Source organism: Zonotrichia albicollis, chromosome 3 (assembly GCF_047830755.1).
Source record: "Zonotrichia albicollis isolate bZonAlb1 chromosome 3, bZonAlb1.hap1, whole genome shotgun sequence".
Taxonomy (NCBI): Eukaryota; Metazoa; Chordata; class Aves; order Passeriformes; family Passerellidae; genus Zonotrichia; species Zonotrichia albicollis.
Genome location: NC_133821.1, coordinates 99,160,124 through 99,180,203, shown reverse-complemented (window position 1 = coordinate 99,180,203; position 20,080 = coordinate 99,160,124). Strand labels below are relative to the sequence as shown.

At 41.0% G+C, this 20,080-nt stretch overlaps 2 protein-coding genes across 11 annotated transcripts in view; both read right to left on the bottom strand.

Moving 5' to 3' along the window:
• The window catches only part of MLIP (muscular LMNA interacting protein), a 104,105-nt gene extending 88,149 nt beyond the window's left edge, over positions 1 to 15,956 (bottom strand). For 2 of the 9 annotated variants that reach the window (XM_074538205.1, XM_074538206.1), the window contains exon 1: positions 11,796 to 11,974. In XM_074538205.1, the coding sequence (XP_074394306.1) occupies positions 11,796 to 11,858 (63 nt within the window). In that variant the 5' untranslated portion in view covers positions 11,859 to 11,974. Of the gene's footprint in view, positions 1 to 11,795; positions 11,977 to 15,641 lie in introns of those variants that run through there. The other 7 variants (XM_074538203.1, XM_074538204.1, XM_074538211.1 and 4 more) reach the window with 6 other exon arrangements.
• A 1,504-nt stretch (positions 15,957 to 17,460) lies between these two features.
• LRRC1 (leucine rich repeat containing 1) overlaps positions 17,461 to 20,080 on the bottom strand; it is a 97,955-nt gene continuing 95,335 nt past the window's right edge. The window contains exon 19 of one of the 2 annotated variants that reach the window (XM_074538201.1): positions 17,461 to 18,982. In XM_074538201.1, coding sequence (XP_074394302.1) covers positions 18,830 to 18,982 — 153 coding nt within the window. In that variant the 3' untranslated portion in view covers positions 17,461 to 18,829. The remainder of the gene's footprint in view (positions 18,983 to 20,080) is intronic. The other variant, XM_074538202.1, reaches the window with a different exon arrangement.

The window sequence follows — 20,080 nt, the reverse complement described above, 5'->3', positions numbered from 1 at the left end:
GCTGGGGGAGGACAGGCAGGGATGACACACCAAAATAACAGCCAAAAAGGTGAAATTAGGAGGGGATAACATAATAAAACAAATTTGAAAAGTAACTGGCTGGTGCAAATAAACTTCACTGAGATATAATTCATTGACCTGTGCCTATTTTTAAAGTTAAAAAGTGCCTTGTGTGGGTGAATGGTCCCAAACAGCTTGAGTATTTGCCATTCCAAATAATACCTAGCCAGTCACTTCAGTGGAATTCTAAATAACTGATTTCAGCACACAGCTAATAGACATAAATGTACTTTCTGATTATTTTTCTGTCAGATATGTTCATTCCTCTGAAATGAAAGTAACAGCACAGAAAACATTTTAAACTAATTATATCATTATGGTTTTAAAACTTCATTAAAACTGCTTTATAACATGCCTCATTTTCTAGCACAAAAACATTTTAAATTCTAGAAATAACTTTCTGCTCATGAAATCTACATATTTTTAATTACACATATTTTATTAGAGAACCATTTGTTGAATTCAAGAATATAACAGTTTGGGATGTTTATTCATGCATCAGATGGGAAGAAATAAGTTGGTCATAGTCTTCTGAAATTGCTTCAAGATCACTTGAATTTATGCCTTTTCTACATATTCAGTAGCAGCTCAAAGCAAACATCTTAACTAGAAAGACATTTGCCAAGAGGTCATATGAAGAATTTAGTATATAAGTGTTCTGCAGATGAGTAGTTATTGGCAACTCCTAACCTTGAGCTAAAGGGCCTTAATGTAGATGATTCATGAGTGAAATTGCAACATGCATCACAGAAAATCACAATGTTAGTAATGCTAATGATGATGCAAATATTATTAATATTTATGCAATGATTTTGATTCTCCATTGGTTTCCAAAGCAATCATTTGGAATTCAAATATTATCTGATTCCTTTTATGTTCACTAAGCTGCAGTACTCAAATCCCTCTCACAATTTCCTCCACTTCCCAGATAAAAAAAAAGAATATTTGGCAGGGATACTTCCAGAATGGCCTGATTCTCTCAGAGCAGGCACAGTCACACTCTGAACAAGTTCTGGTCTCTTCTTTCGAGAGGAAAAGCTGGTGCACTGAACTCAGAAACATCCAGTAATGCTAAAAATACCTTTGCATTCTGCTTCAAAAGTGAAAGCTGGTTTTACAAAACAGCTTATCAACTCCCTTCACACTTCATAGTAATAAAATAGTAATAGAAATAGTAATAAAAACAGAACAAAAGAACATTAATTAGAAAATTCTAATTAATATATCATTTCACAGACAAATAATATTTTACAGGAAATCTACAATACACAGTAAATATAACAGTATATAAGTACTTCTGTTCTTAATAGTTTCCCATCAAGAAACTCCAGCATAGGAACAGCAAAGAGATTCCTGTATAATACTGGGGTCAATTATTATTTCAAATAATTTGAATTTGGAGGAATATGTAATAACATAGAAATTGCTACACCAGAGGATATTCTGAAAATCAGCATGTGTCAAAGCATATCCTATTTCTGCAAAGCCTAATCTCAATCTCACACCCCTCCCAAGACATACACTGCCCAGAGCATCATGAAAATTATTTCTGTACTTTTACATGACACTCCTATCTGCAGTACTTGAGCAATTCATAGAGGCAGTGCTCCTAGAAGTCATGCAGTCTGATCATTAACACCTCTTAAAAATGACTAATATCTACAAATTTAGCTGATTTTAAGAAACTGGTTTAAATTGTCCCTAATAATTTGGAGAGTATTACCCACACAGTTGCTGCCAGGGGATAATTTCTGAGAGCACTTTGCACTATGCAGAATCATTTTCTGGACACATCCCTTTGATTGTCATTATGTGGAAGGGTGAAAATTACAATTTTCCCTTTCTTTAGACATCTCAACCATTTGACTTAGATTTTCTATATATATCAGGAAGCACATCCTGAAAAAATGCAAAAAATATTCAATTGGAAAGAGAAGGATCAAATACTAGCTTTTATTTTACAGCATTTTAGTTACAATACCACTGTGGGTAACTACTCCCTTTCAGATCCCATTGTATCCTGATGTAGCTGGTCATGGTGATTCCTAAGCAAAATCACCACTGGAGAACAAAGAAATAGCCCGTAATCCTGTTATAGACACTTTTATCATAACACTTATGAATAAAACAAAGCAAATGAAAAAAAGTGAAAATTAAATTTGCTCTGATAATCAATTTTCCCAAACTTTAAAGTGCTCTGGAGCCTCTGAAAGCCCCAGGCAATCCATCACACAATGCAGCACTGTGTCACCACAAGTCATTGGCAAGGTTGGAGGTGCACAGCCCTGACTTCTTCTTTTAAGACTTAGAAACTGGGAAGGAGCTGAAAACCACTACATGAATCATTTATCATTATAATCCTTCAGCACATACACTTTATTTCTCAGAAAAAGACCCTGTAAACTAGAATATATTGTTATTAAGAATAAAATGAAATGAAAAAAAGGAAATCTTTCTTGTTAGATTTAGCTACTTCTCTACCAAAAAAAAAAAACCTGACATTTTCTTTGGATTTTTTAAAATATGTAAATATCAGTGTCAATTCACCTAAAAGATTGTTAATGAGATTGCTGTAAGGAAAGCTGATGTATTTTTAACTGAGATCTGTTCTGTCACATTAGTGAAAACATGATCTATAAAAGAAAAGTAGAGAGAAAGACAAATCATGCCCTTTCCTCTGCTGGAATTTCAAATACAGATACTTTGCATTTTGCTTTTGTTGTCTCAGACTTAAAGAACTGAGTTTTGGCTCAGGAGCTTTGCTAAGAATTACTCTTTGTTTGATTATCACTTAACAAAGTTGATGTTTCGGGTTTGATCTGGATTTGTTTCAAAGTGTATTTACTAAAAAAGTATATTAAACCATTTAATTCTTGCTTGAGGCTGAAAAATCTAATGATGTTTTTCAAACATTCTTTTTATCATCACCAACAGGTGTATTTCCAAGGAGTAAAATGATGATAAATGTACTGTCAGTAACATTTTATGAGATGCATGGAGTTTCTATAACAACAATTTAAAATCTATTCAACAGGGGAACAACTTTTGATGGCTCTTCCCTGAATCTTCAGTTTTAAATGTTTAAAGCAAATCCATTGGTTCATTTCACATCATTTAAAAACATAACATTTATAAAACACTATAATTTTCCCATGTTTGGTTTCCAAATGTTCTTCAAGAACAAGAAACATGAAACAGCAAAGAGAGAATGGCAATGATTCACTTTTTGTCTCATAGAAAAAAATGTGAAATTGCTTTAGGGATTTCTGGGGTATGAATACATTCATTTGTGTACAATTCAAGACAGGAAAAGCTTCAACCAGTTACTTTCTACTTTTGAGAACCCTGAACAAATTAAAAGTGGTTGAGCTAAATTAATTTTTCACCAACATTCAGCCATTCAGCAAATTTGCTTTTATCCTTTTTCCTCAAGAATGGATCTTTGTTACCAGGAAGGTACTAGTATAGTAAAATTTTCATCAGAAATTATTTTGCAATATGTACTACAGGTCACCATCAGTTCTTTCAAAAAAGGTAACAGTTAACTCTCAAAAATGAAGTATTAAATGCAGAGAGGTTTCCTGCAGGACCTTCATGTTCAGTCAAGAGCTGAAGCTCTGCTCCCTTGGCACAGAGAACTTAGGGGTTAGGGTAGGGCTTCCCTCTGAAGGAGAAGCAACAGGAAGGAAAGGGTTTGGTGGTCCTAGAAACTAAGGAGCAGCAGGAATTGCTGCATTTTCTATCCTGTCAGGAAGTGGCAGGTACTCACCAGCGCCTCATCATCCCTGGGGCACAACCTCATTCCACACAGTTTGTGTTTCTTCAGCCTGCCTTTGCTAACCTCAGTGCAGCAGACCACATGCTTAAAAAGTGAAATATAGGCTACCCTCCAGATTCTCCTCATCCAGCGGAATCTTCTTCTCAAGGAGAGATGAAAATAAGCAACTGTCACTTGAGGGAGGCTTGATGCCTCACTTAATGGGACTGGAGATGCAGGCCATACTGAGGTAGGGCAGCACTTTTCTGGGATAAACATCCTTGTTGTGGTTTCTGGAGATAAGCAAGCACAGCACAGCACAAGTACTGGAATGAGGTCTAGAAGCAGGAATGGGCTGCCAACAAAAGGCCAACCCAGGAGAGGGGGACCAAGACCACCAAAGATTCCCAATGCCCTCCAATCTGTTTCCAGAAGGATCTAGAAGAATGAACTGCATATGGCAACTAATTTGCACAGAAAGGGAGACACTTAGCTCCAGAACAGGCAAAAAGTATCAATAAAAACGTAACCCCACAAAACCTAGGCACACATGTGACCCAGGACCCTGGGCACCCATCAGCAGGATTGATGCTGGAGCCAGGACTGGCAATCTTTCTTTCTTCTTTCTCCCTCTCTTTATTCTCTCCTTCCTCTTTCACCCTACTCCTTATTCAAAATCCACTGCAGCATGTTTATACCATAAGGGACTAACACTCCAGTTGCCCTGCCATGTGTATCATTTACTAATAAAATTTTGCAAATTTTTGTAGACCCTCTGACTTTTGTCGCTCCATTTTGACCACAGGCACCTATGAATCCTGGGTGCCCCCTCCCCTTAGGGAGGAATGTGGGACACCACATGCATGTTGTCCTCCAAGCCCAGCTTCATTAACACCTGCCTTTGTTATCCCTTTCATTAACCGTTCCTCTCTTTTTATTCTGTACATTGTCAAGTAGTTTGTGCTGGTTTCAGCTGGGATATAGGTCTTAGTAACACACTGGTGTTTCAGTGTTTCCTAACTAGTGTTTACTCTAAATCAAGGACTTCTCAGTTTCCCTTGCTTGCCAGGGAGCAGGTACACGAGAGCTGACCTGAACCAGGCAAAGCTATGAGCCATACCATGGAACACCATGCCCAGTATATGAACTGGGAGGAGCTGGTCAGGTGAAGCTGATTGCTGGTCAGATACAGGCTGGGCATTGGTCAGCAGCTGATGAGCAATTGTATTGTGTATAAAAGCTTTGTTAGCTTTTATTCCTCTCTATTTCTCTGTTTCATTATTGTCATTATAATTACAATTATTGTTTCATTTTGTTTCAATTACTAAACTTGTTAAATAAACTTGTTAAACTTTTATTAAATAGATAAAAACTGGTTTTATCTCAGCCCACAAGTTCTACAGTTTTTTTATTCTCCTCTACAATGTGGGGTGGGAAAGGGGCAGGAGTGTGCAACTGTGTGGTACTTAATTGCTGTCTGGGGTTAAACCACAAAAATCTCTGTTTTCAGGAAGTCATACAAAAGCAAAAGATTTAATGCTGCCACTGTCTTATTGAGTGCTTTCAGAATTCAAAGAAGAGTGAATTGAAAACATCAGGCTTAAAATGTCGGAATGTCATTAAGGATGCCTTAATGACAAGCCCAGTCTCATTGTGTATCCATACTTAATGTGTGCAGATGGGAAAAGCTATAAGCTTTTTCATGACAATATGTTTCATGACAAATGCTGTAGTATAGTTCAAAATTAAATTAATGATTGAAGGCACCTCGAAAGAATCATCCACTCCAGCATATGGATTCAACTTCAGACTACTGCCAAAGTAAGGCCATGATTTCATATGGTTAAGTCCTGAAAACTTGCCAGAGTGGATAGTCCAAAAATTCCCTGGTTGTTCCAGTGCTGCACTATACTTCTAATGAAGGAGCTTTTCCTAGAATTCATTCTGAATTTCAGTGTGAGCAGCAGCAGTGAACATCTTCACAAGTATCACCCATAACTCAGATGTTCCTGAGAAAAATCTTTGTAAAAAATTGGTTTTTTCTAAATAACAGTCTCCATAGCCAAACTTATTTCTGGAAATGGTCTCTCACTTATTATAACACTCAGGTTATACCTGAGTATCACTCAGGGAAGTCTCAAAAAATACCACAGAAAAAGATTTATATTTAACTGATTTCAAGACAGTTTCATGTCTAGAACTGTTTCCCAGAACTGCTTTAATTACTCAACACAGGCTGTCTCTCCATATTAACACTCTGAGGCATTTGCTATGAGGCATTTTCTTGCTGCCTCATCCAAAATTCAATCACTTGAATTGCCCTGCGTGACTTTGTGACAGCAATTGATGCAACTGTTACAGGGGTTCCTATCTTTCCTCACCCCAAAACATTTAAATAGGAAATTGCTACTTGTTCATGAAAAGCCTCTTTTACCACAACATTCAAGACCCCACAGGAATCTGCTGCACTCCTCTTCTGAACCCCTGTGTGATATTGTATGGTATTGTTTCACATAACCTCCAACCAAAGCCTGCCTCAAATGCTCCAGCAGTGCCTCTCTAAGACTGGCATCAGCCTAAAGAAAAGGCCCCTCTTGCCTCATGGCATTTCTGTTCCGTGACAGGATTAGAAAGAAGGGCAGACCAAGATTCAGCACTTCCCACTTTCTTTTGTCCTGTTTAATGTCACATCAACAGTGCTAAAAATATGCTGCTATGTGTAGGCTCCAATTAATTCCCTCCTCCTCCTTCTGGGCGATTGCTTGCTGAAGTAACCCATGCCTCCACACAGGCAGGAATGCAGCTCTAGGTATGCAGGAGGAAATGCTGCTCTGGCTGGAGCTCTGCCTTGCTCACTTTCCTACACCTGTACAGCAGGTGTAGGTAGGTCCAATTGCCACCATGTTAGATCTTATTGCTGCAGCAACTGCAAAGCCTCAGTCCTGATCTACAAAGCTCTAGGTTATTTGAAAGTTGCTCTTATAAAGCAACCCTTTTTGCCAGAGCTGCTGTAATTTGGGACAAAGTAACACAAAAAATCTTAAGTGTGTCAACTCAGCCACCTGAATTCAGCTGCGTGAAAAAATCTCCCAGAGGAGGTCACACACACCCTCCACAGCAAGAACTAAAACCTTCCTCTTAGAGAAACAGGAATAATTTAAATATGTATTCATATAAAGCCTTCTCTGACCCTATACTTTTGTGTTTATTTAATTTTATGCCATGAAATGAACATGATACTCCAACTTCAGCATCAAATTATCAAACTACCCTTTGCTCCTCAGCCATGGAGATTTCTGCTGTGCCAAAGAAGATCCCATTGTCCAGGTGGGACAAACACTCACACTTCCCTTGGCTCCTCCTCCCTCCTTGTGGCGTCCCACGGAGCCTTAGCACACCTCTGGCCACAGCACACCTGCCTGCTGCACACCCAGGGAGCACGGCAGAGACTGCCCATGGGGCCTGCTCCTGGAAAAGAAGCAACTCCAGCAGCCCTGGAGCAGTGCTGCCATACCTGACATCAGGAGCACTGCTGCCATCCCTGACCCTGCAGCCCAGGAGCAGTGCTGCCATCTCTGACCCCAGGAGTGCTGCCATCCCTGACATCAGGAGCAGTGCTGCCATCCCTGACCCTGCAGCCCAGGAGCAGTGCTGCCATCCCTGATCCCAAGAGTGCTGCCATCTCTGACCCCAGGAGTGCTGCCATCCCTGACATCAGGAGCAGTGCTGCCATCCCTGACCCTGCAGCCCAGGAGCAGTGCTGCCATCCCTGATCCCAAGAGTGCCGCCATCTCTGACCCAGGAGTGCTGCCATCCCTGACCCCAAGAGTGCCGCCATCTCTGACTCCAGGAGTGCTGCCATCCCTGACCCCAGCCCTCATGGCACTGAGGGTAACCTGGCAGAAGGGTTTCTTTCCATGGAGGCACGGCTGTACCCAGCGCTTCCTGCCCTGCCAATCCCACCAGCCTCCACCCAGCTCCCTTATCTGCTGCTTTTCAAACAACCCTTCCCCATCTCATACTCACTTCTCACCTGGTTTACAGTCGTTAAATCAACAACAAAACCTGCAAGCAGGACCTGCCATCACCTCATTAATCATCATCCTCATTCTGCCTGGGCTCCCTGAGGCAGCACCCTTCAGGAAACAGGCTGCCTTCTTCAAGGAATCTCTACTTCCCACACTTGCCATGAAGAAGGCCTGATATTGACAGGACTTCTGATGTTGCTACCAGAGTACGAAGATGAACCATTGTTCACTTGCGCTGGTTTGAGCCAAATGGCCCTGCTCTGTAAAGCTGTATCCACATACTGTTTGTGAAAAGCAAAGCTAATTCTCTGAATGAAGTCCTGCAACTCTATCATTCAAAACCTAACCTTTTAAGGAGTGCATGGCATCCTTTCTGATTCATATATCCATTTGGTTGATCTATTTTCTCTATTGAACTGTTCTTTGTTGCTACTCCATGTAAGAAGAAAGTAAAGAAAAACCCTTAAAATGCAAACTAAAGTACAAAGACTAAATGTTCCCTGTTGAATATACCAAAGTAAACATTTTAAATGCAATACTGCTGTTTTTCATGGGGAGAGAAGAGATCAAATAGGAAAGAGACAAGTGTTAAATATAATTAAAATATATTCAAATAAGGCAATATGCATTAAAGGATGAGGACTTCAGAATGAAAACAGAGTATTTTGAGGTGAGCCGTTGTTTCACTAGGGAAACTTTGGAATTATTGTGTCCTTCTGAGCTATCAAAGCTCTGAAAAGGGCACATATGTCCATCTACTTAGTCCAATCTATTTTATAGTGAGTCATTCTATTTTTCCTTCACAAAATGGGTCCTCCATTATCTTCCATTCTCACAGTCAGCTCCACACAAAGACTCTCAGACTCTCTCATCCTGGCTGCTGAGTCTTCCTCCAGGAAGCAAGGATAAGAATTCTTTAACAATAAATTTCACAAATACTATGTAAAATAGCCTGAAATGGTAGAGAATTTTATAGTATTTATCTCATGCACAGTAAGCAGTGAATGTAAAGGTACACTACCACTTCATAAAACTGTCTGTGATGCTGTCTTCTGTGTTAGACTCTGAGCACGAACTGGTCGCTGTTTGATTGACATGCTACAGAGTATTTTCAGGATGACATAGACTTTGTTCTTTTGAAAATAGCTAGAAAGTATTTGTAACAAGGCATAAAAACCCAAGATTGGTCTTACACACACAAATATATACAGGTCATAGAACTACCACATTACAGAAATAACAGATGTGGTGGGATGGTTCACATGGCTATAGTGCTGCAAGGGACACAGGCTCTTCAGAAAGGCAGGGAAAAGAAGAAAAGCTCGGTGCGAAGCAGCAGCTAAAATGTGGAGAACGTTTGTACAGGCTGAACAACAGGGCTGGGTGAGTGCTTGTGGGTCAGGATCAGAGGAGAGGTCAGTGCGGGTGGCATCACAGAGGGACTGGGCTACAGACAGCATGGAAGGGGTGAGGAAGTGGAGAGTGCTCCTCACAATTTCTCTAAACAACTCAAGAAAGTATCTGGACTGCACACCTGGTTTTTTGGGTTTTTTCACATGAGACTTAAGCTTTTGTGACACCTGCAGAGAACAAAATGGTATCATGGCATCTCACAAGCAATGCAGACAATTTCTACAGGGCATCAAGGACTGCTACTTGATGTGGGCACAGGAGGGGCCAAGCAGTGTCACACCCAGCTGGATCTGTTATTCACAAACCAGGAAGAAGTGGCTGTGGATGTGTATACTCAGTGGCAGGCTGGGCTGTAGTGACTGTGAAATAGTGAGGCCTAAGACCTTGTGGGGAACTGAGGAAGACAAGTACCAAAACACACACCCTGGGCTTTAGGAAAACTGACTTCAGCCTATCCAGGAGATAGATGGTAAGCGGGATACTGTAGAAGGCAGCTTGGAAACACAGGAAATTTGGGAAAGCTATCATGTCCTTGAAAACAACCTCTTACACATGCAAGGCTGTTCATGATTCAGGAATACAAGCAGACTTATCAGGACACCAGTGGGGCAACTGAGGTGAAGTGCAAAAAGGCAGCACAGGAGTTGGAAGCAGAGCATGGAACAGTGTATGTATTTGCTCTACTGAAGTTAAATATGTGAACAGGCATCCGCCAGAGCATGTACAAATAGTATCTGTACCACAGATTGACACTGCACCCATGCAGTCAGTTGACCTGACCAGCATGTAACTAAGAGTAAAGAGCAGAATCAATGAAAATCCAGGAGATGCAAAACTAGGGAAAAAATGTGGGGGCAAAGGGAAATCAATCTAGCAAACAGAAAGAAAGGCATTGAGACTGAACAGGGAGAGGCAGTTTGAGGTGGGAAGTAGAGGAGGCTGGGGCTCAGCTGGAAGGGGACAGGGAAGGGGCTGGGAGGACAGAGCAGAGGCATTCCCTCCACTGTCAACAGCGTGCTGCGAAACCCCCTGAGCCAAGGCAGCTCTATCCCCTCGCTGAGCACCCACAGGAGCGTGACCTGCCACTGCTCAGGGACACTCTCAGCTCAACGTGTTGGGAGGATTGAGTCTGGAAATTACTGAACAGAGTGTGACCTGACATGGGCGTGAGCACGGCTCCCAGCAGCGGGGGCCCTGCTTGCTCCAGTTTGCTCTTCTTAAAATTAGTAAATGATGCACACAAAGAAGGTCAACAGCAGATCATTAGTGTTCCAAATGAAGCACTCTGCATTCTGGAAAAGCCTTACTTAAGGTTGGCAGCTCAATTCTTTGTGCATGAGGATATGGTCTGCAATTAGATAACCATACAGGCTGATTAAATTGCTATGTATTTTCTCTTTGCATGAGCTAGAACAAAATGTCAAAGGTTTCCTTCAAAACCTTCCCTAAAGATCAAGTGGATTTTATACTTGTTTTTAATTTTGATGTTTTCCTTATATTTTATGTATCAGCCACAAATTGAAAATTCGGGCACTGTCTAAAGAATTAATTCATTGATTAATGAGAAAATGAACAATTAAAACAATAAATAATATTCCCATTAGAACTTAAGCAATGAAGCTTTAGCAATGCTCTTTCAGATATTACTCTTTAGATAAATAGTGTTTTTTTAAAGAAAAGGTACTATAAGACCAGGTCATTACTTTCAGTTTTAGTGCTTTTCTTATTTCCTTATTTCCTTATTTCCTCATTTCCTAATGCACTTGCCTTGGTGAAGTGGTATTGAAAACTGTTAACTAACACACAAGCTTGCCAAAACTAATTTAACTGAGGCTGGTAGAGGCCAACATTGTGATTAAATAGGAGTAAAAGTTGGCCCACTAAGAAACCAAATCAATGCAATACCACCATTTAAGTGCTAAAAAATTCAGTGCTAATTTGTTTCTTAGCAAGAGTGATGACCACTTTTCTTCAAAGCTTTGCAAAGCCAAGAATAAACTGCCCTTTTTGTGATATCAAGGAAAAAACTCATTAATGCAAGGCAAATTACAAATTGCATTGCAAGCCTCAGCTAATTAGGAATAAGCTGTGTTTTGACTGTTTTCACTTTCTCTTAATATGTTTTGGTCACACCTTTTTTCAGTAAGTTTCAGATTCATTCCAGACACAAGTAATTTCTTCTGCCATTTACTGATCTAAAGTTATGGAACATAATGTACAAAGATATAGTCCCTTAAGAAAAAGACAAGAAAATCAATGATATTAGCTATCAGTTTGGGTTATGATAACAAAGTTTAACCACATTTCAGTTTTGGCATTTCACATGCACACAAAATGAGTTCACAAATTTCCATAATTTCCACAGAAATGCACTGTCATAATTAATTTAATATACATTAATGAAGTTTTAATCTTCAAGGTCAGTGGTTAAAGGAAGACAGGAAATACTCCTATATAGTACTATGGATTATTTATTTTCCTGCTTATAATTAGATTTTAAAAAATTTAAAATATCAACATTTCTCAACATATCTTACCATTTGCTTTTCCTCTAAAGCTTCTCTTCCTGAGGCTTTGCTTTCATGTTTTCCTAACTCCATTTCCCAGAGGAATAAAACCACCTAATATCCTGAGCAGAAGTGATTCAACCTGACTACATGTTAGATATCCCTGCACTTTTGGAGTCAGGACAGAAAAGTATCAGGAGCACCGTGGTGATTTCTGGTCAGCGTGTGTTTCCATTTATAGCCATTAAAAATCCACAAATAGAAGTGTGGAGAGAGGGCAGACAGCTGCCTCTGATAACAATAAACATTGGGCTGGTATCACAGCAGATTGTTCGGGATGGATTTTGGTTACCAGCCCCATTCACTCTCTCCTTTTTCCTCTCTATCCCAAAACCTCATACCAAAAAAGTCCATGAAAATTAATAGCTATGTCTCAGTAGCACTACCTTGAGTTCACAGAGCAAGCAAAATAATGAGTATAATTCACATGTGCTATGCTAAGACAAAAGCATCCAGAAAAGCACTTTAAAACAGTGTTTCACAATAACTATTGATCTTTCCCTGTTGAGTGTTTGGGACTGAGCTATCCCCACATTCCCTCAAGCACAGACTACTCTCCTATCCTAATATCAGAGTGACATCTTGCACTTTTGAAATGCAAAATCAGGCATTGTGAAGAAATGACCAGTGAACAAGTAGCATGGAGCCGACAGCCACACGAGGGTGGCTGTGCAGTTTGTAACTTGACTGTTGAAGAATAACCTGGCTCTGGTTCACAGTGACAAAGTCAGGAGGCCAATATTAGAAACTGCGGGGCTGGAGGAACCTCTCAGCAGCTCTGCTGAGGATGCCAAGGTTTACAACACACCCCTCTGTTGCCACATCAGCTGGGCTCGCGTTGTCTAAGGTGTGATTCACACACAAGCCTGGTTCTGCATGTACCTGCAAGGGAAGGGGAAGCATGGAGACACAGAGTAACACAGAAAATGTTTCCTACTCTTAAAGAAGAATGTGCTCTCTGGTAATCTGTGGTTTGTTAGACATGCTCTAAAGCTGGCTGTGTAAGCATCTCACTAAATCCCCAGTAAACACACATCCTTTCCACCTCTTCCTGTCAACACACTGGTAAAAGAAGACTCTCATAAAATAGATAAATAAGCAGATAGGATAAATTAATAAATAAATATTGAAACATTTTTCATCTATAATTTTTCAAGAGCCCTAACTAGGCACACTCCTTTCTGCATGTTTCTTTAGAGACACAATACTCACATGATCTTTAGAGCCTTGAATAGGAAGAAAAGGTAGCCAGTCGTCTCCCAGCAGTCTTTATACCTTATATATGTAAAGCTGCTAAAACCTTAGACTGCTCCTGTTCTGAAACATTCTTCAGAACAAAAAGTTACTTCCGTGACAATTGTTTTCTTTAGCCTTTATTTTACCTGTGTTTTTAGAAGACAGCCATCAGAAGAGTAAATATGGCAAGGCAAATGCAAAGAACCAGTCAAATCTGCAAGGGCTGCTGCAGCAGAGGGAAAAAATATGAGCTTGATGTCATGAAGTAAAAATACACCCCACTGTGTCTCCTGGAAATGCTGGAACAAAAGGAGCAAGAGTAAGTGACATAATACCCAGAGGAGAACTGCAGTTCTCTGCTCTTCAGTGGGAAGGCAAACAGTAATAAGAAGTTCATATCTCCATAATCTTTTTGCGAGGCTGAGACTTATCCCTGTGACAAGGGACTTCATAATGGCTTTGCACCACTTAAAGACCTCAAAGGAGGTCTTTAGTGGGCTCCAAACAGCAGCTTGCACTGTGCTGCTGCTTACATTACTGACCATTCCTGCAGTGCAGGTGAAGAACCTGAAGCCCCTCCAGCCCTCTGAATCTTCATTTGCAATGAAGTCCATTTGCAATGGTTTTAATTGACAGAGAAGGACAGGAGCAGCTCAGGTGGGCACATCCGGCTGCGTGGCTCAGTGCCCTCCCAGCCCTGTCCCTCTGGCAGCTGGGACACCCTGGGTGTCAGCAGGCTTGCAAACAGCAGCTCCCAGGGGAGTCACTTCCTCCTTGGGCTGGGGAACAGATATCCATGCTGGTAAGAGAGCAGGCTCTCAGTGGTGAAGAAACCAGCAATGCAGGACTCAAGAGGTATACAGGCAAGCAATGGCAGACTTTTATCTGCTGTTTATGTTGCATGTAACTTAGCATTCACCCTAACTACCCAAGAACTTAATATTCAAATATGTTTATAGGCTTTACTTGCATGGTCCAATACTGTTTTCATGTGTCAGCTCACCCTTTGATATCAAAAACAATCGCTACAGAAAGACACAAGGAATTGATTATGGGGTGAACTGTACTCAATAATTTTAACATAAGATAGTGGTGAGAGTATGTCATTTCACAAGTAGGTTTCCCGTTAACATTCTTGTAACAGCATCCAAAGCATTCACTTGAGAATCTCCACTTCTCATGAATGGAAATTCATATTCTGGATGCATCATGCTGCTGCCTGTGCAACTGCAAGGCACTTGGAGCAAACTGCATGGGAGATGGGAACATGAAAAAAAGGCTATGAATGCAAGGGAATATGACACCAAACTTCATGCCCTCACACTAAAATCAAGGAGCCCAGGAAACAGTGGATGCAGAGCTCTTCTGTAGCCTGAATGCTATTATATAAGGACCCTGGAGATAGCATAGAAAAGCTGACATCACCTTATTATCTACCACACCTTGCTCAGCATGGCATTTCCTCACCAAACCTGAGGAAAGACCATGGTTTTATACAATCATGATAGTACATTTCTTATTCCTACAGAGAAATAATGGTTATTCTACTCCAAGAACTTCCTGAGACACTGTTAGTAACTGTGTATTTCCTGTTTTATTTCACAAGGGGAAACAGGGCAAACAGGTGCAAAGTAAAAAGCACGTTCTAGACATTGCCTAAATTACTGTGCTATTTCCAATTGCTTCCTTTTATTACAGTTATTCATCTCTTGACACCTGTTTCTCTTCTCAGAGCAGGAGAAGAGAAACAAGAGGCCAAGAGAAGAAGCTGATGCAGGAGAGGGCTGTGGGCTTTCTTGTAAGATGCAAGTGCTGAATATCCCAAATAACAGTATTGTGTAAATAAGGCACTTAAACAGATGTGCTTTCTGTGCTTATTTGATCTGCTGCTCCTGGAGAAGGAAGCAAGTGAATGCTTGTGATGCAATCATGAAGTTTGTGTGTCACACTCAGCTGTGTTTTCACTCTTGTGGCTCCTGCAATTCTTTAAATTTGCACATTTTCATTTTCAGCCTGGCTCAGCAGCAGCCCAGGGCTGCCAGCCAGTGGCTGCACCACACGTCACACATCTGCACTTCTGCTCTCCTAAGCCTGTAGCTTTTATTTACTCAGCATCAGATACATCATAAACATTCAACAGAAGTATTGATTCTGGTTATACTAATACTGAGGCGGTCAATGAGACCATACTCAGTTGAAAACCAAGTCACATTTACCCGTTAAAAACCCTGACACTAATACAGAAATTACTCTCAAAGTGATTTTTAAATCTCTAATGCGGAGATCATTTCTGTCCCACACTTCAATCAAAAAGTTGAAAGTAACAAGCACCAAACTCAGCAGAGTGCCTCTGTAAGTGCCAGTCCAGCAGAAGCTGAGCTTCCCAGATTATTTCTGGTGCTCTCCCTTCTCTCAGCCCCATCCTGCCCTGCCAGCAAGCATTCCCTGTGCTACCCCAGGTCACATGCACACGCCTGGAATCACAGAACCCCAGCAGCATTTTGAGCTGGCATTCCATGGCAGGATCTCTGCAGAAACCAAGAGCATGACAGAGCTACAGAGCATATGAAGCAGGCTTACCTTCCAGGCAGCCAGGAGCCAAGGGTGGGAAGCTGATCCTTAGGAGAGCTGGGTCCACATTCCTGCCACAGCACCCGACAGCTGCTGCTGTCACTCCCTGGTCCGCCCTGCGGGCTCTGCAAACACTCACAGAGCAGGAGACAGCAGGTGTGGAAAAGGAAAACAGCACAGGCACCACAAGTCCCTGCCTTGTGTGTGAGCAAGCAGAGTCCTACCTGTCATGGACAGGGAGCAGAGGGCTCCTTGACAAATATTCTCCAATGAGAGAAGTTTGCTTATGTTTGAGGATGAAAACAAGGAAGATTATTTCAACATTACAGTAAATTGATTCCAAGAGCTCAGGTCCTTTTCTGAATTTTCTGACATGGCAATCCAGGGGAGCTGTACATGCATTCTTCTCTTTGAGGGTCTTTTAAGTTAATTGTTTTAAAGTGGACTATCCTTGTGCTGGCAGCTCCTACATCTACTGTCCTCCAGGAGTACAGACAGGAATGGAACAACAGACTTCTCTCCTGTCAGATATCCATTGTTTCAGCTATATACATGATGTCCCTGAATATTACTGCTAAATCCCAGCAAACCAAATTATCCTGGGCTGTAAATACCCATCAATAGATTATTTGCACAAAGAAAAATCTTTGCTCCCAAATTGATTGGTACTGTTTGCCATGCCTTCCTCCACAACAATGGATACAACAATACCGAGATTGGGCTAATGAAATACACTAATAAATCATTATATACCTTCATAGCTATCTTTTAAACTATGTGGCAGCTGAGAATGAGGAGAAGCCCATTCCCCACAGAAACCAAGTAGTCCATAGCCAGGCAGTAACTTTTTCTATTCAACTCCCAGGCCAGCAGGAAATGAGGACACAGGATATGAGCTGTCATTAAAGACCAACTCCCACTGAGCCTCTCCACCTTCTGTCTCTGCCCATTCTTATCAAACAGCCAAACCTCAAGAGACTTTACTTAGTGCTGATAAGGACACCAGCTTCTGACCTTTACCTCTGCCCCTCTTTGGCAGAGCAAAAGCAAAACATAATAAACTGCCACTGTTTTTGTTTTTTTTGTTTTTTTTTTTTGTTTTTTTGTTTTGTTTTGTTTTTTTTTATGAAAGCTTGAATAAGCATAGGCTTTGATTGATATATTTTGTAGATCTGCATGTCCATAGAGAGCGTTAACACTGTAAGTTTATACTCATAGCAAAATTTTCAACACTGCAGTATGAAATTTGCCTTGAAAATCAGTGAAGAAGGACAGATAAAAATGTCAGTGTTTAAAACTTACCTGAATGGCGACAGCATTTGGTTAAAAACTATGTTTTTTGCTAGCAACTGTTTTGATTTCCAAGATCTAATGGAAAATCTAAAACAAACACATGTGCATGAGAAGTAAAAAGGAAGAAAATACCAAGTTCTCAACAGAACTCTTTATTTTTACTAGCTTTCAACTACAACTTGTTCTGCAATCTAAGGCTGATTTATAACAGCTGAGGTTTGTGGGTTTTTTTGCAGTCATGGGAGACACAATAAAGTAGTAGTAAATGGTGCATTACTAGCTAGAGGGCCAAAGCATTTGTTGATTTTTTACAACGTGCACTGATCAAACATTAAGTCATAGTGGAAGAACCCTGTATATTTTGGAGGAAGAAAAGAGATGGGAAACAAATATTTTTTAAAAAATTTCATTTATGAATATCATTTAAGCCTATGCTTATGCACATCATACAGTCTTTAATATTACAGTCATAGGAGATTCTAAGATAATGTTCATTTTGCAAATGAATGAAGTTAGCTTTATATTCCTATTGCTATCATCAATTAAAATGCAGATGTACAAGATAATAAAAAACCTAACTGGATGCCATTGACTTGGTATCATAATGCTAGCACAAATCCATCTCTTCAAAATAAAATATCCCTTTTGTTAGTAGGAGATATTGTTCTCTTTGTGACAGCCATACCCTCCTGGGAACTTTCTAATTCTGTAAAAGCCAGCTACCAGCATTCAATGAAGTTATGAATGATCACCTGAGAAATCTTTCTCAGGAATGTGAATAAAATATGAGCATTTACCAGGTCACTGGGTTGTGTTATATTACATTTACAGGAAAACAAACTGTAAAAACATCATAAAAACCATAAACGCACACTTAATGTACATGAAAAGAAAGTCATGGCAATCAAATGTAGCAGGGCCAGACCCTACCTCTAAGTTAAGGCAGCACCATGGAACCCCCAAAAAAAGAACAATCCCAAACAGTTCCTCTTAAACAGCTTAAAATGCATTAGAAACCAATGCACTGAATAGCAGTGAAGAGAATTAAAGGATTGAAAAGTGTTGTACAGGACAATTTGCTCTTAAGTGCTTACCTCTCTCACACACACATATACATGAAACACAGGCATACTGCAGTAAGGCAAATTAAGTGTTCTGCTTATATGCAAGTGGGGGGAAAAAAAGAAGTTTCAGACAGTTCCTCATGCATAAGAAATTGCTTGTCACTTCACTCTCAGGTACATGGTTGCATAAGGTGCCTCCTGCATTTGGATCTAATAAAATACAACTTATAGGTCCTGTTCAAATTTGATATACATTCACATTACTGATATAACTGGAGAAACTGTTCTTTATTACAACAGAATGAGATACAGAATTCCAACACAGATAACATTTCTCAGTGGGTAAAAAAAAGGACTATTTAAAGACAGATTTTTTTTTTTTTTTTAATTCTCATAGAAAATGACATTAAAAGGGACAAATCAAAGGAACTTGGGAGGAGATAGAAGGATGAGCTGTTTACACAAATCACGGACACAAGATTTTAAAAATCCCACCCAACTATACAATTGCTTTCAGTGTGTTTCCAAATGAGTAAAGTACCTTCTGAAGAAAAATCACCTGCATTTTTCTCATTACATTTAGGTGCTGCAGGGTACCTTTACATGTGGCTACTGAAACATGTGGTGACATTCACAGAACTTGACCCAGTGCATTCCTGGTTCACAAGTTCTTGCTGAAGGAAGTTCAAGGCAAAGAAATACAAGCAGGGTCTCACAAATCCATCCTCCATCTCATGGTTTTCACTATAAATAAGGCATAGTGGTTCAAGTACTACATTAAATGTCATCAAACAATGGGAAAGAAAACCACCCATGAACTCCTGCCAGAAAAGTACTTTATTAGGGAGGATAGAAAGCACTGCTCAGACAGTCTGAATAGGCATGGCCTTCTGTGCTGTCAGGCTCCTCAGGCTCAAAGTCCTCTGGGTCTGGGGGCAGCTGGTCGGCATCTTCATCAGAAGTGGATGGGCGTGTGAGGATTATCCGAGGTATCTTCAGCAAGATGGGAAAGATTTCAGAGAAAATAATCAGATCAAGAGCAGAGAAGTGTTTAATAGGAATATTTTAAAGAGACAGGGGAAACAGGTGATGAGAAAAAATATGAGAGAGGTGTAAAACCATAGAAAATCATAGAATTGTTTAGGTTGGAAAAGACATTTAACATCATAAAGTCCAACTACTAACCCAGCACTGCCAAGTCCACCACTAAACCATGTCCCTAAGTGCCACAGTTACAAGTCTTTTAAATACCTCCAGGGATGGTGACTCAGCCACTTCCCTGGGCAATGTGTTCTGATGCTTGAACATCCTTTCTATAAAGACTTTTTTTCTAATATCCTGTATAAACCTACCCTGGCACAACTTCAGAGCATTTCCTCTTGCCCTGTCACTTGTTACATGGCAGAAGAGACCACCTTTTTACAATCTCAGGCAGCTGTAGGCAGCAATGAGGTCTCCCCTGAGCCTCCTCCTCTCCAGGCCAAACACCCCCAGCTCCCTCAACTGCTCCTCACAGCCCTTGTGCTCTAGACCCTGCCCCAGCCCCACTGCCCTTCCCTGGACTCACTCCAGCCCCTCAGTGTCTTTCTCACAGTGAGGGGCCCAGAGCTGGACCCAGCACTGGAGGTGTGGCCCCAGCAGTGCTGAGCGCAGGGGGACAATCCCTGCCCTGCTCCTGCTGGCCACACTATTGCTGGAACAGGCCAGGATGGCACTGCCCTTCCTGGGCACCTGGGCGTCAACCAGCAGCCCCAGGTCCTTTTCCACTCTGCATCCAGCCTGTAGCTCTGCATGGAGCTGTTGTGACTGAAGGACAGAACCTGACACTAGGCCTCATTGAACCTCACACAACTGGCCTTGGACCATCAATCCAGCCTGTCCAAATCCCTCTGCAGAGCCTTCCTGCCCTCCAGCTGGTCAACACTGCCACCCAGCCTGGTGTCACCAGCAAACTGACTGAGGGTGCACTCAGTGCCCTCATCCAGATCATTGATAAAGATATTAAAGAGGACTGGCCCCAGTACTGAGTCCTGGGAAACACCACCAGTGACCAGCCACCAGCTGAATGTAGCACTATTCATCACCATCCTC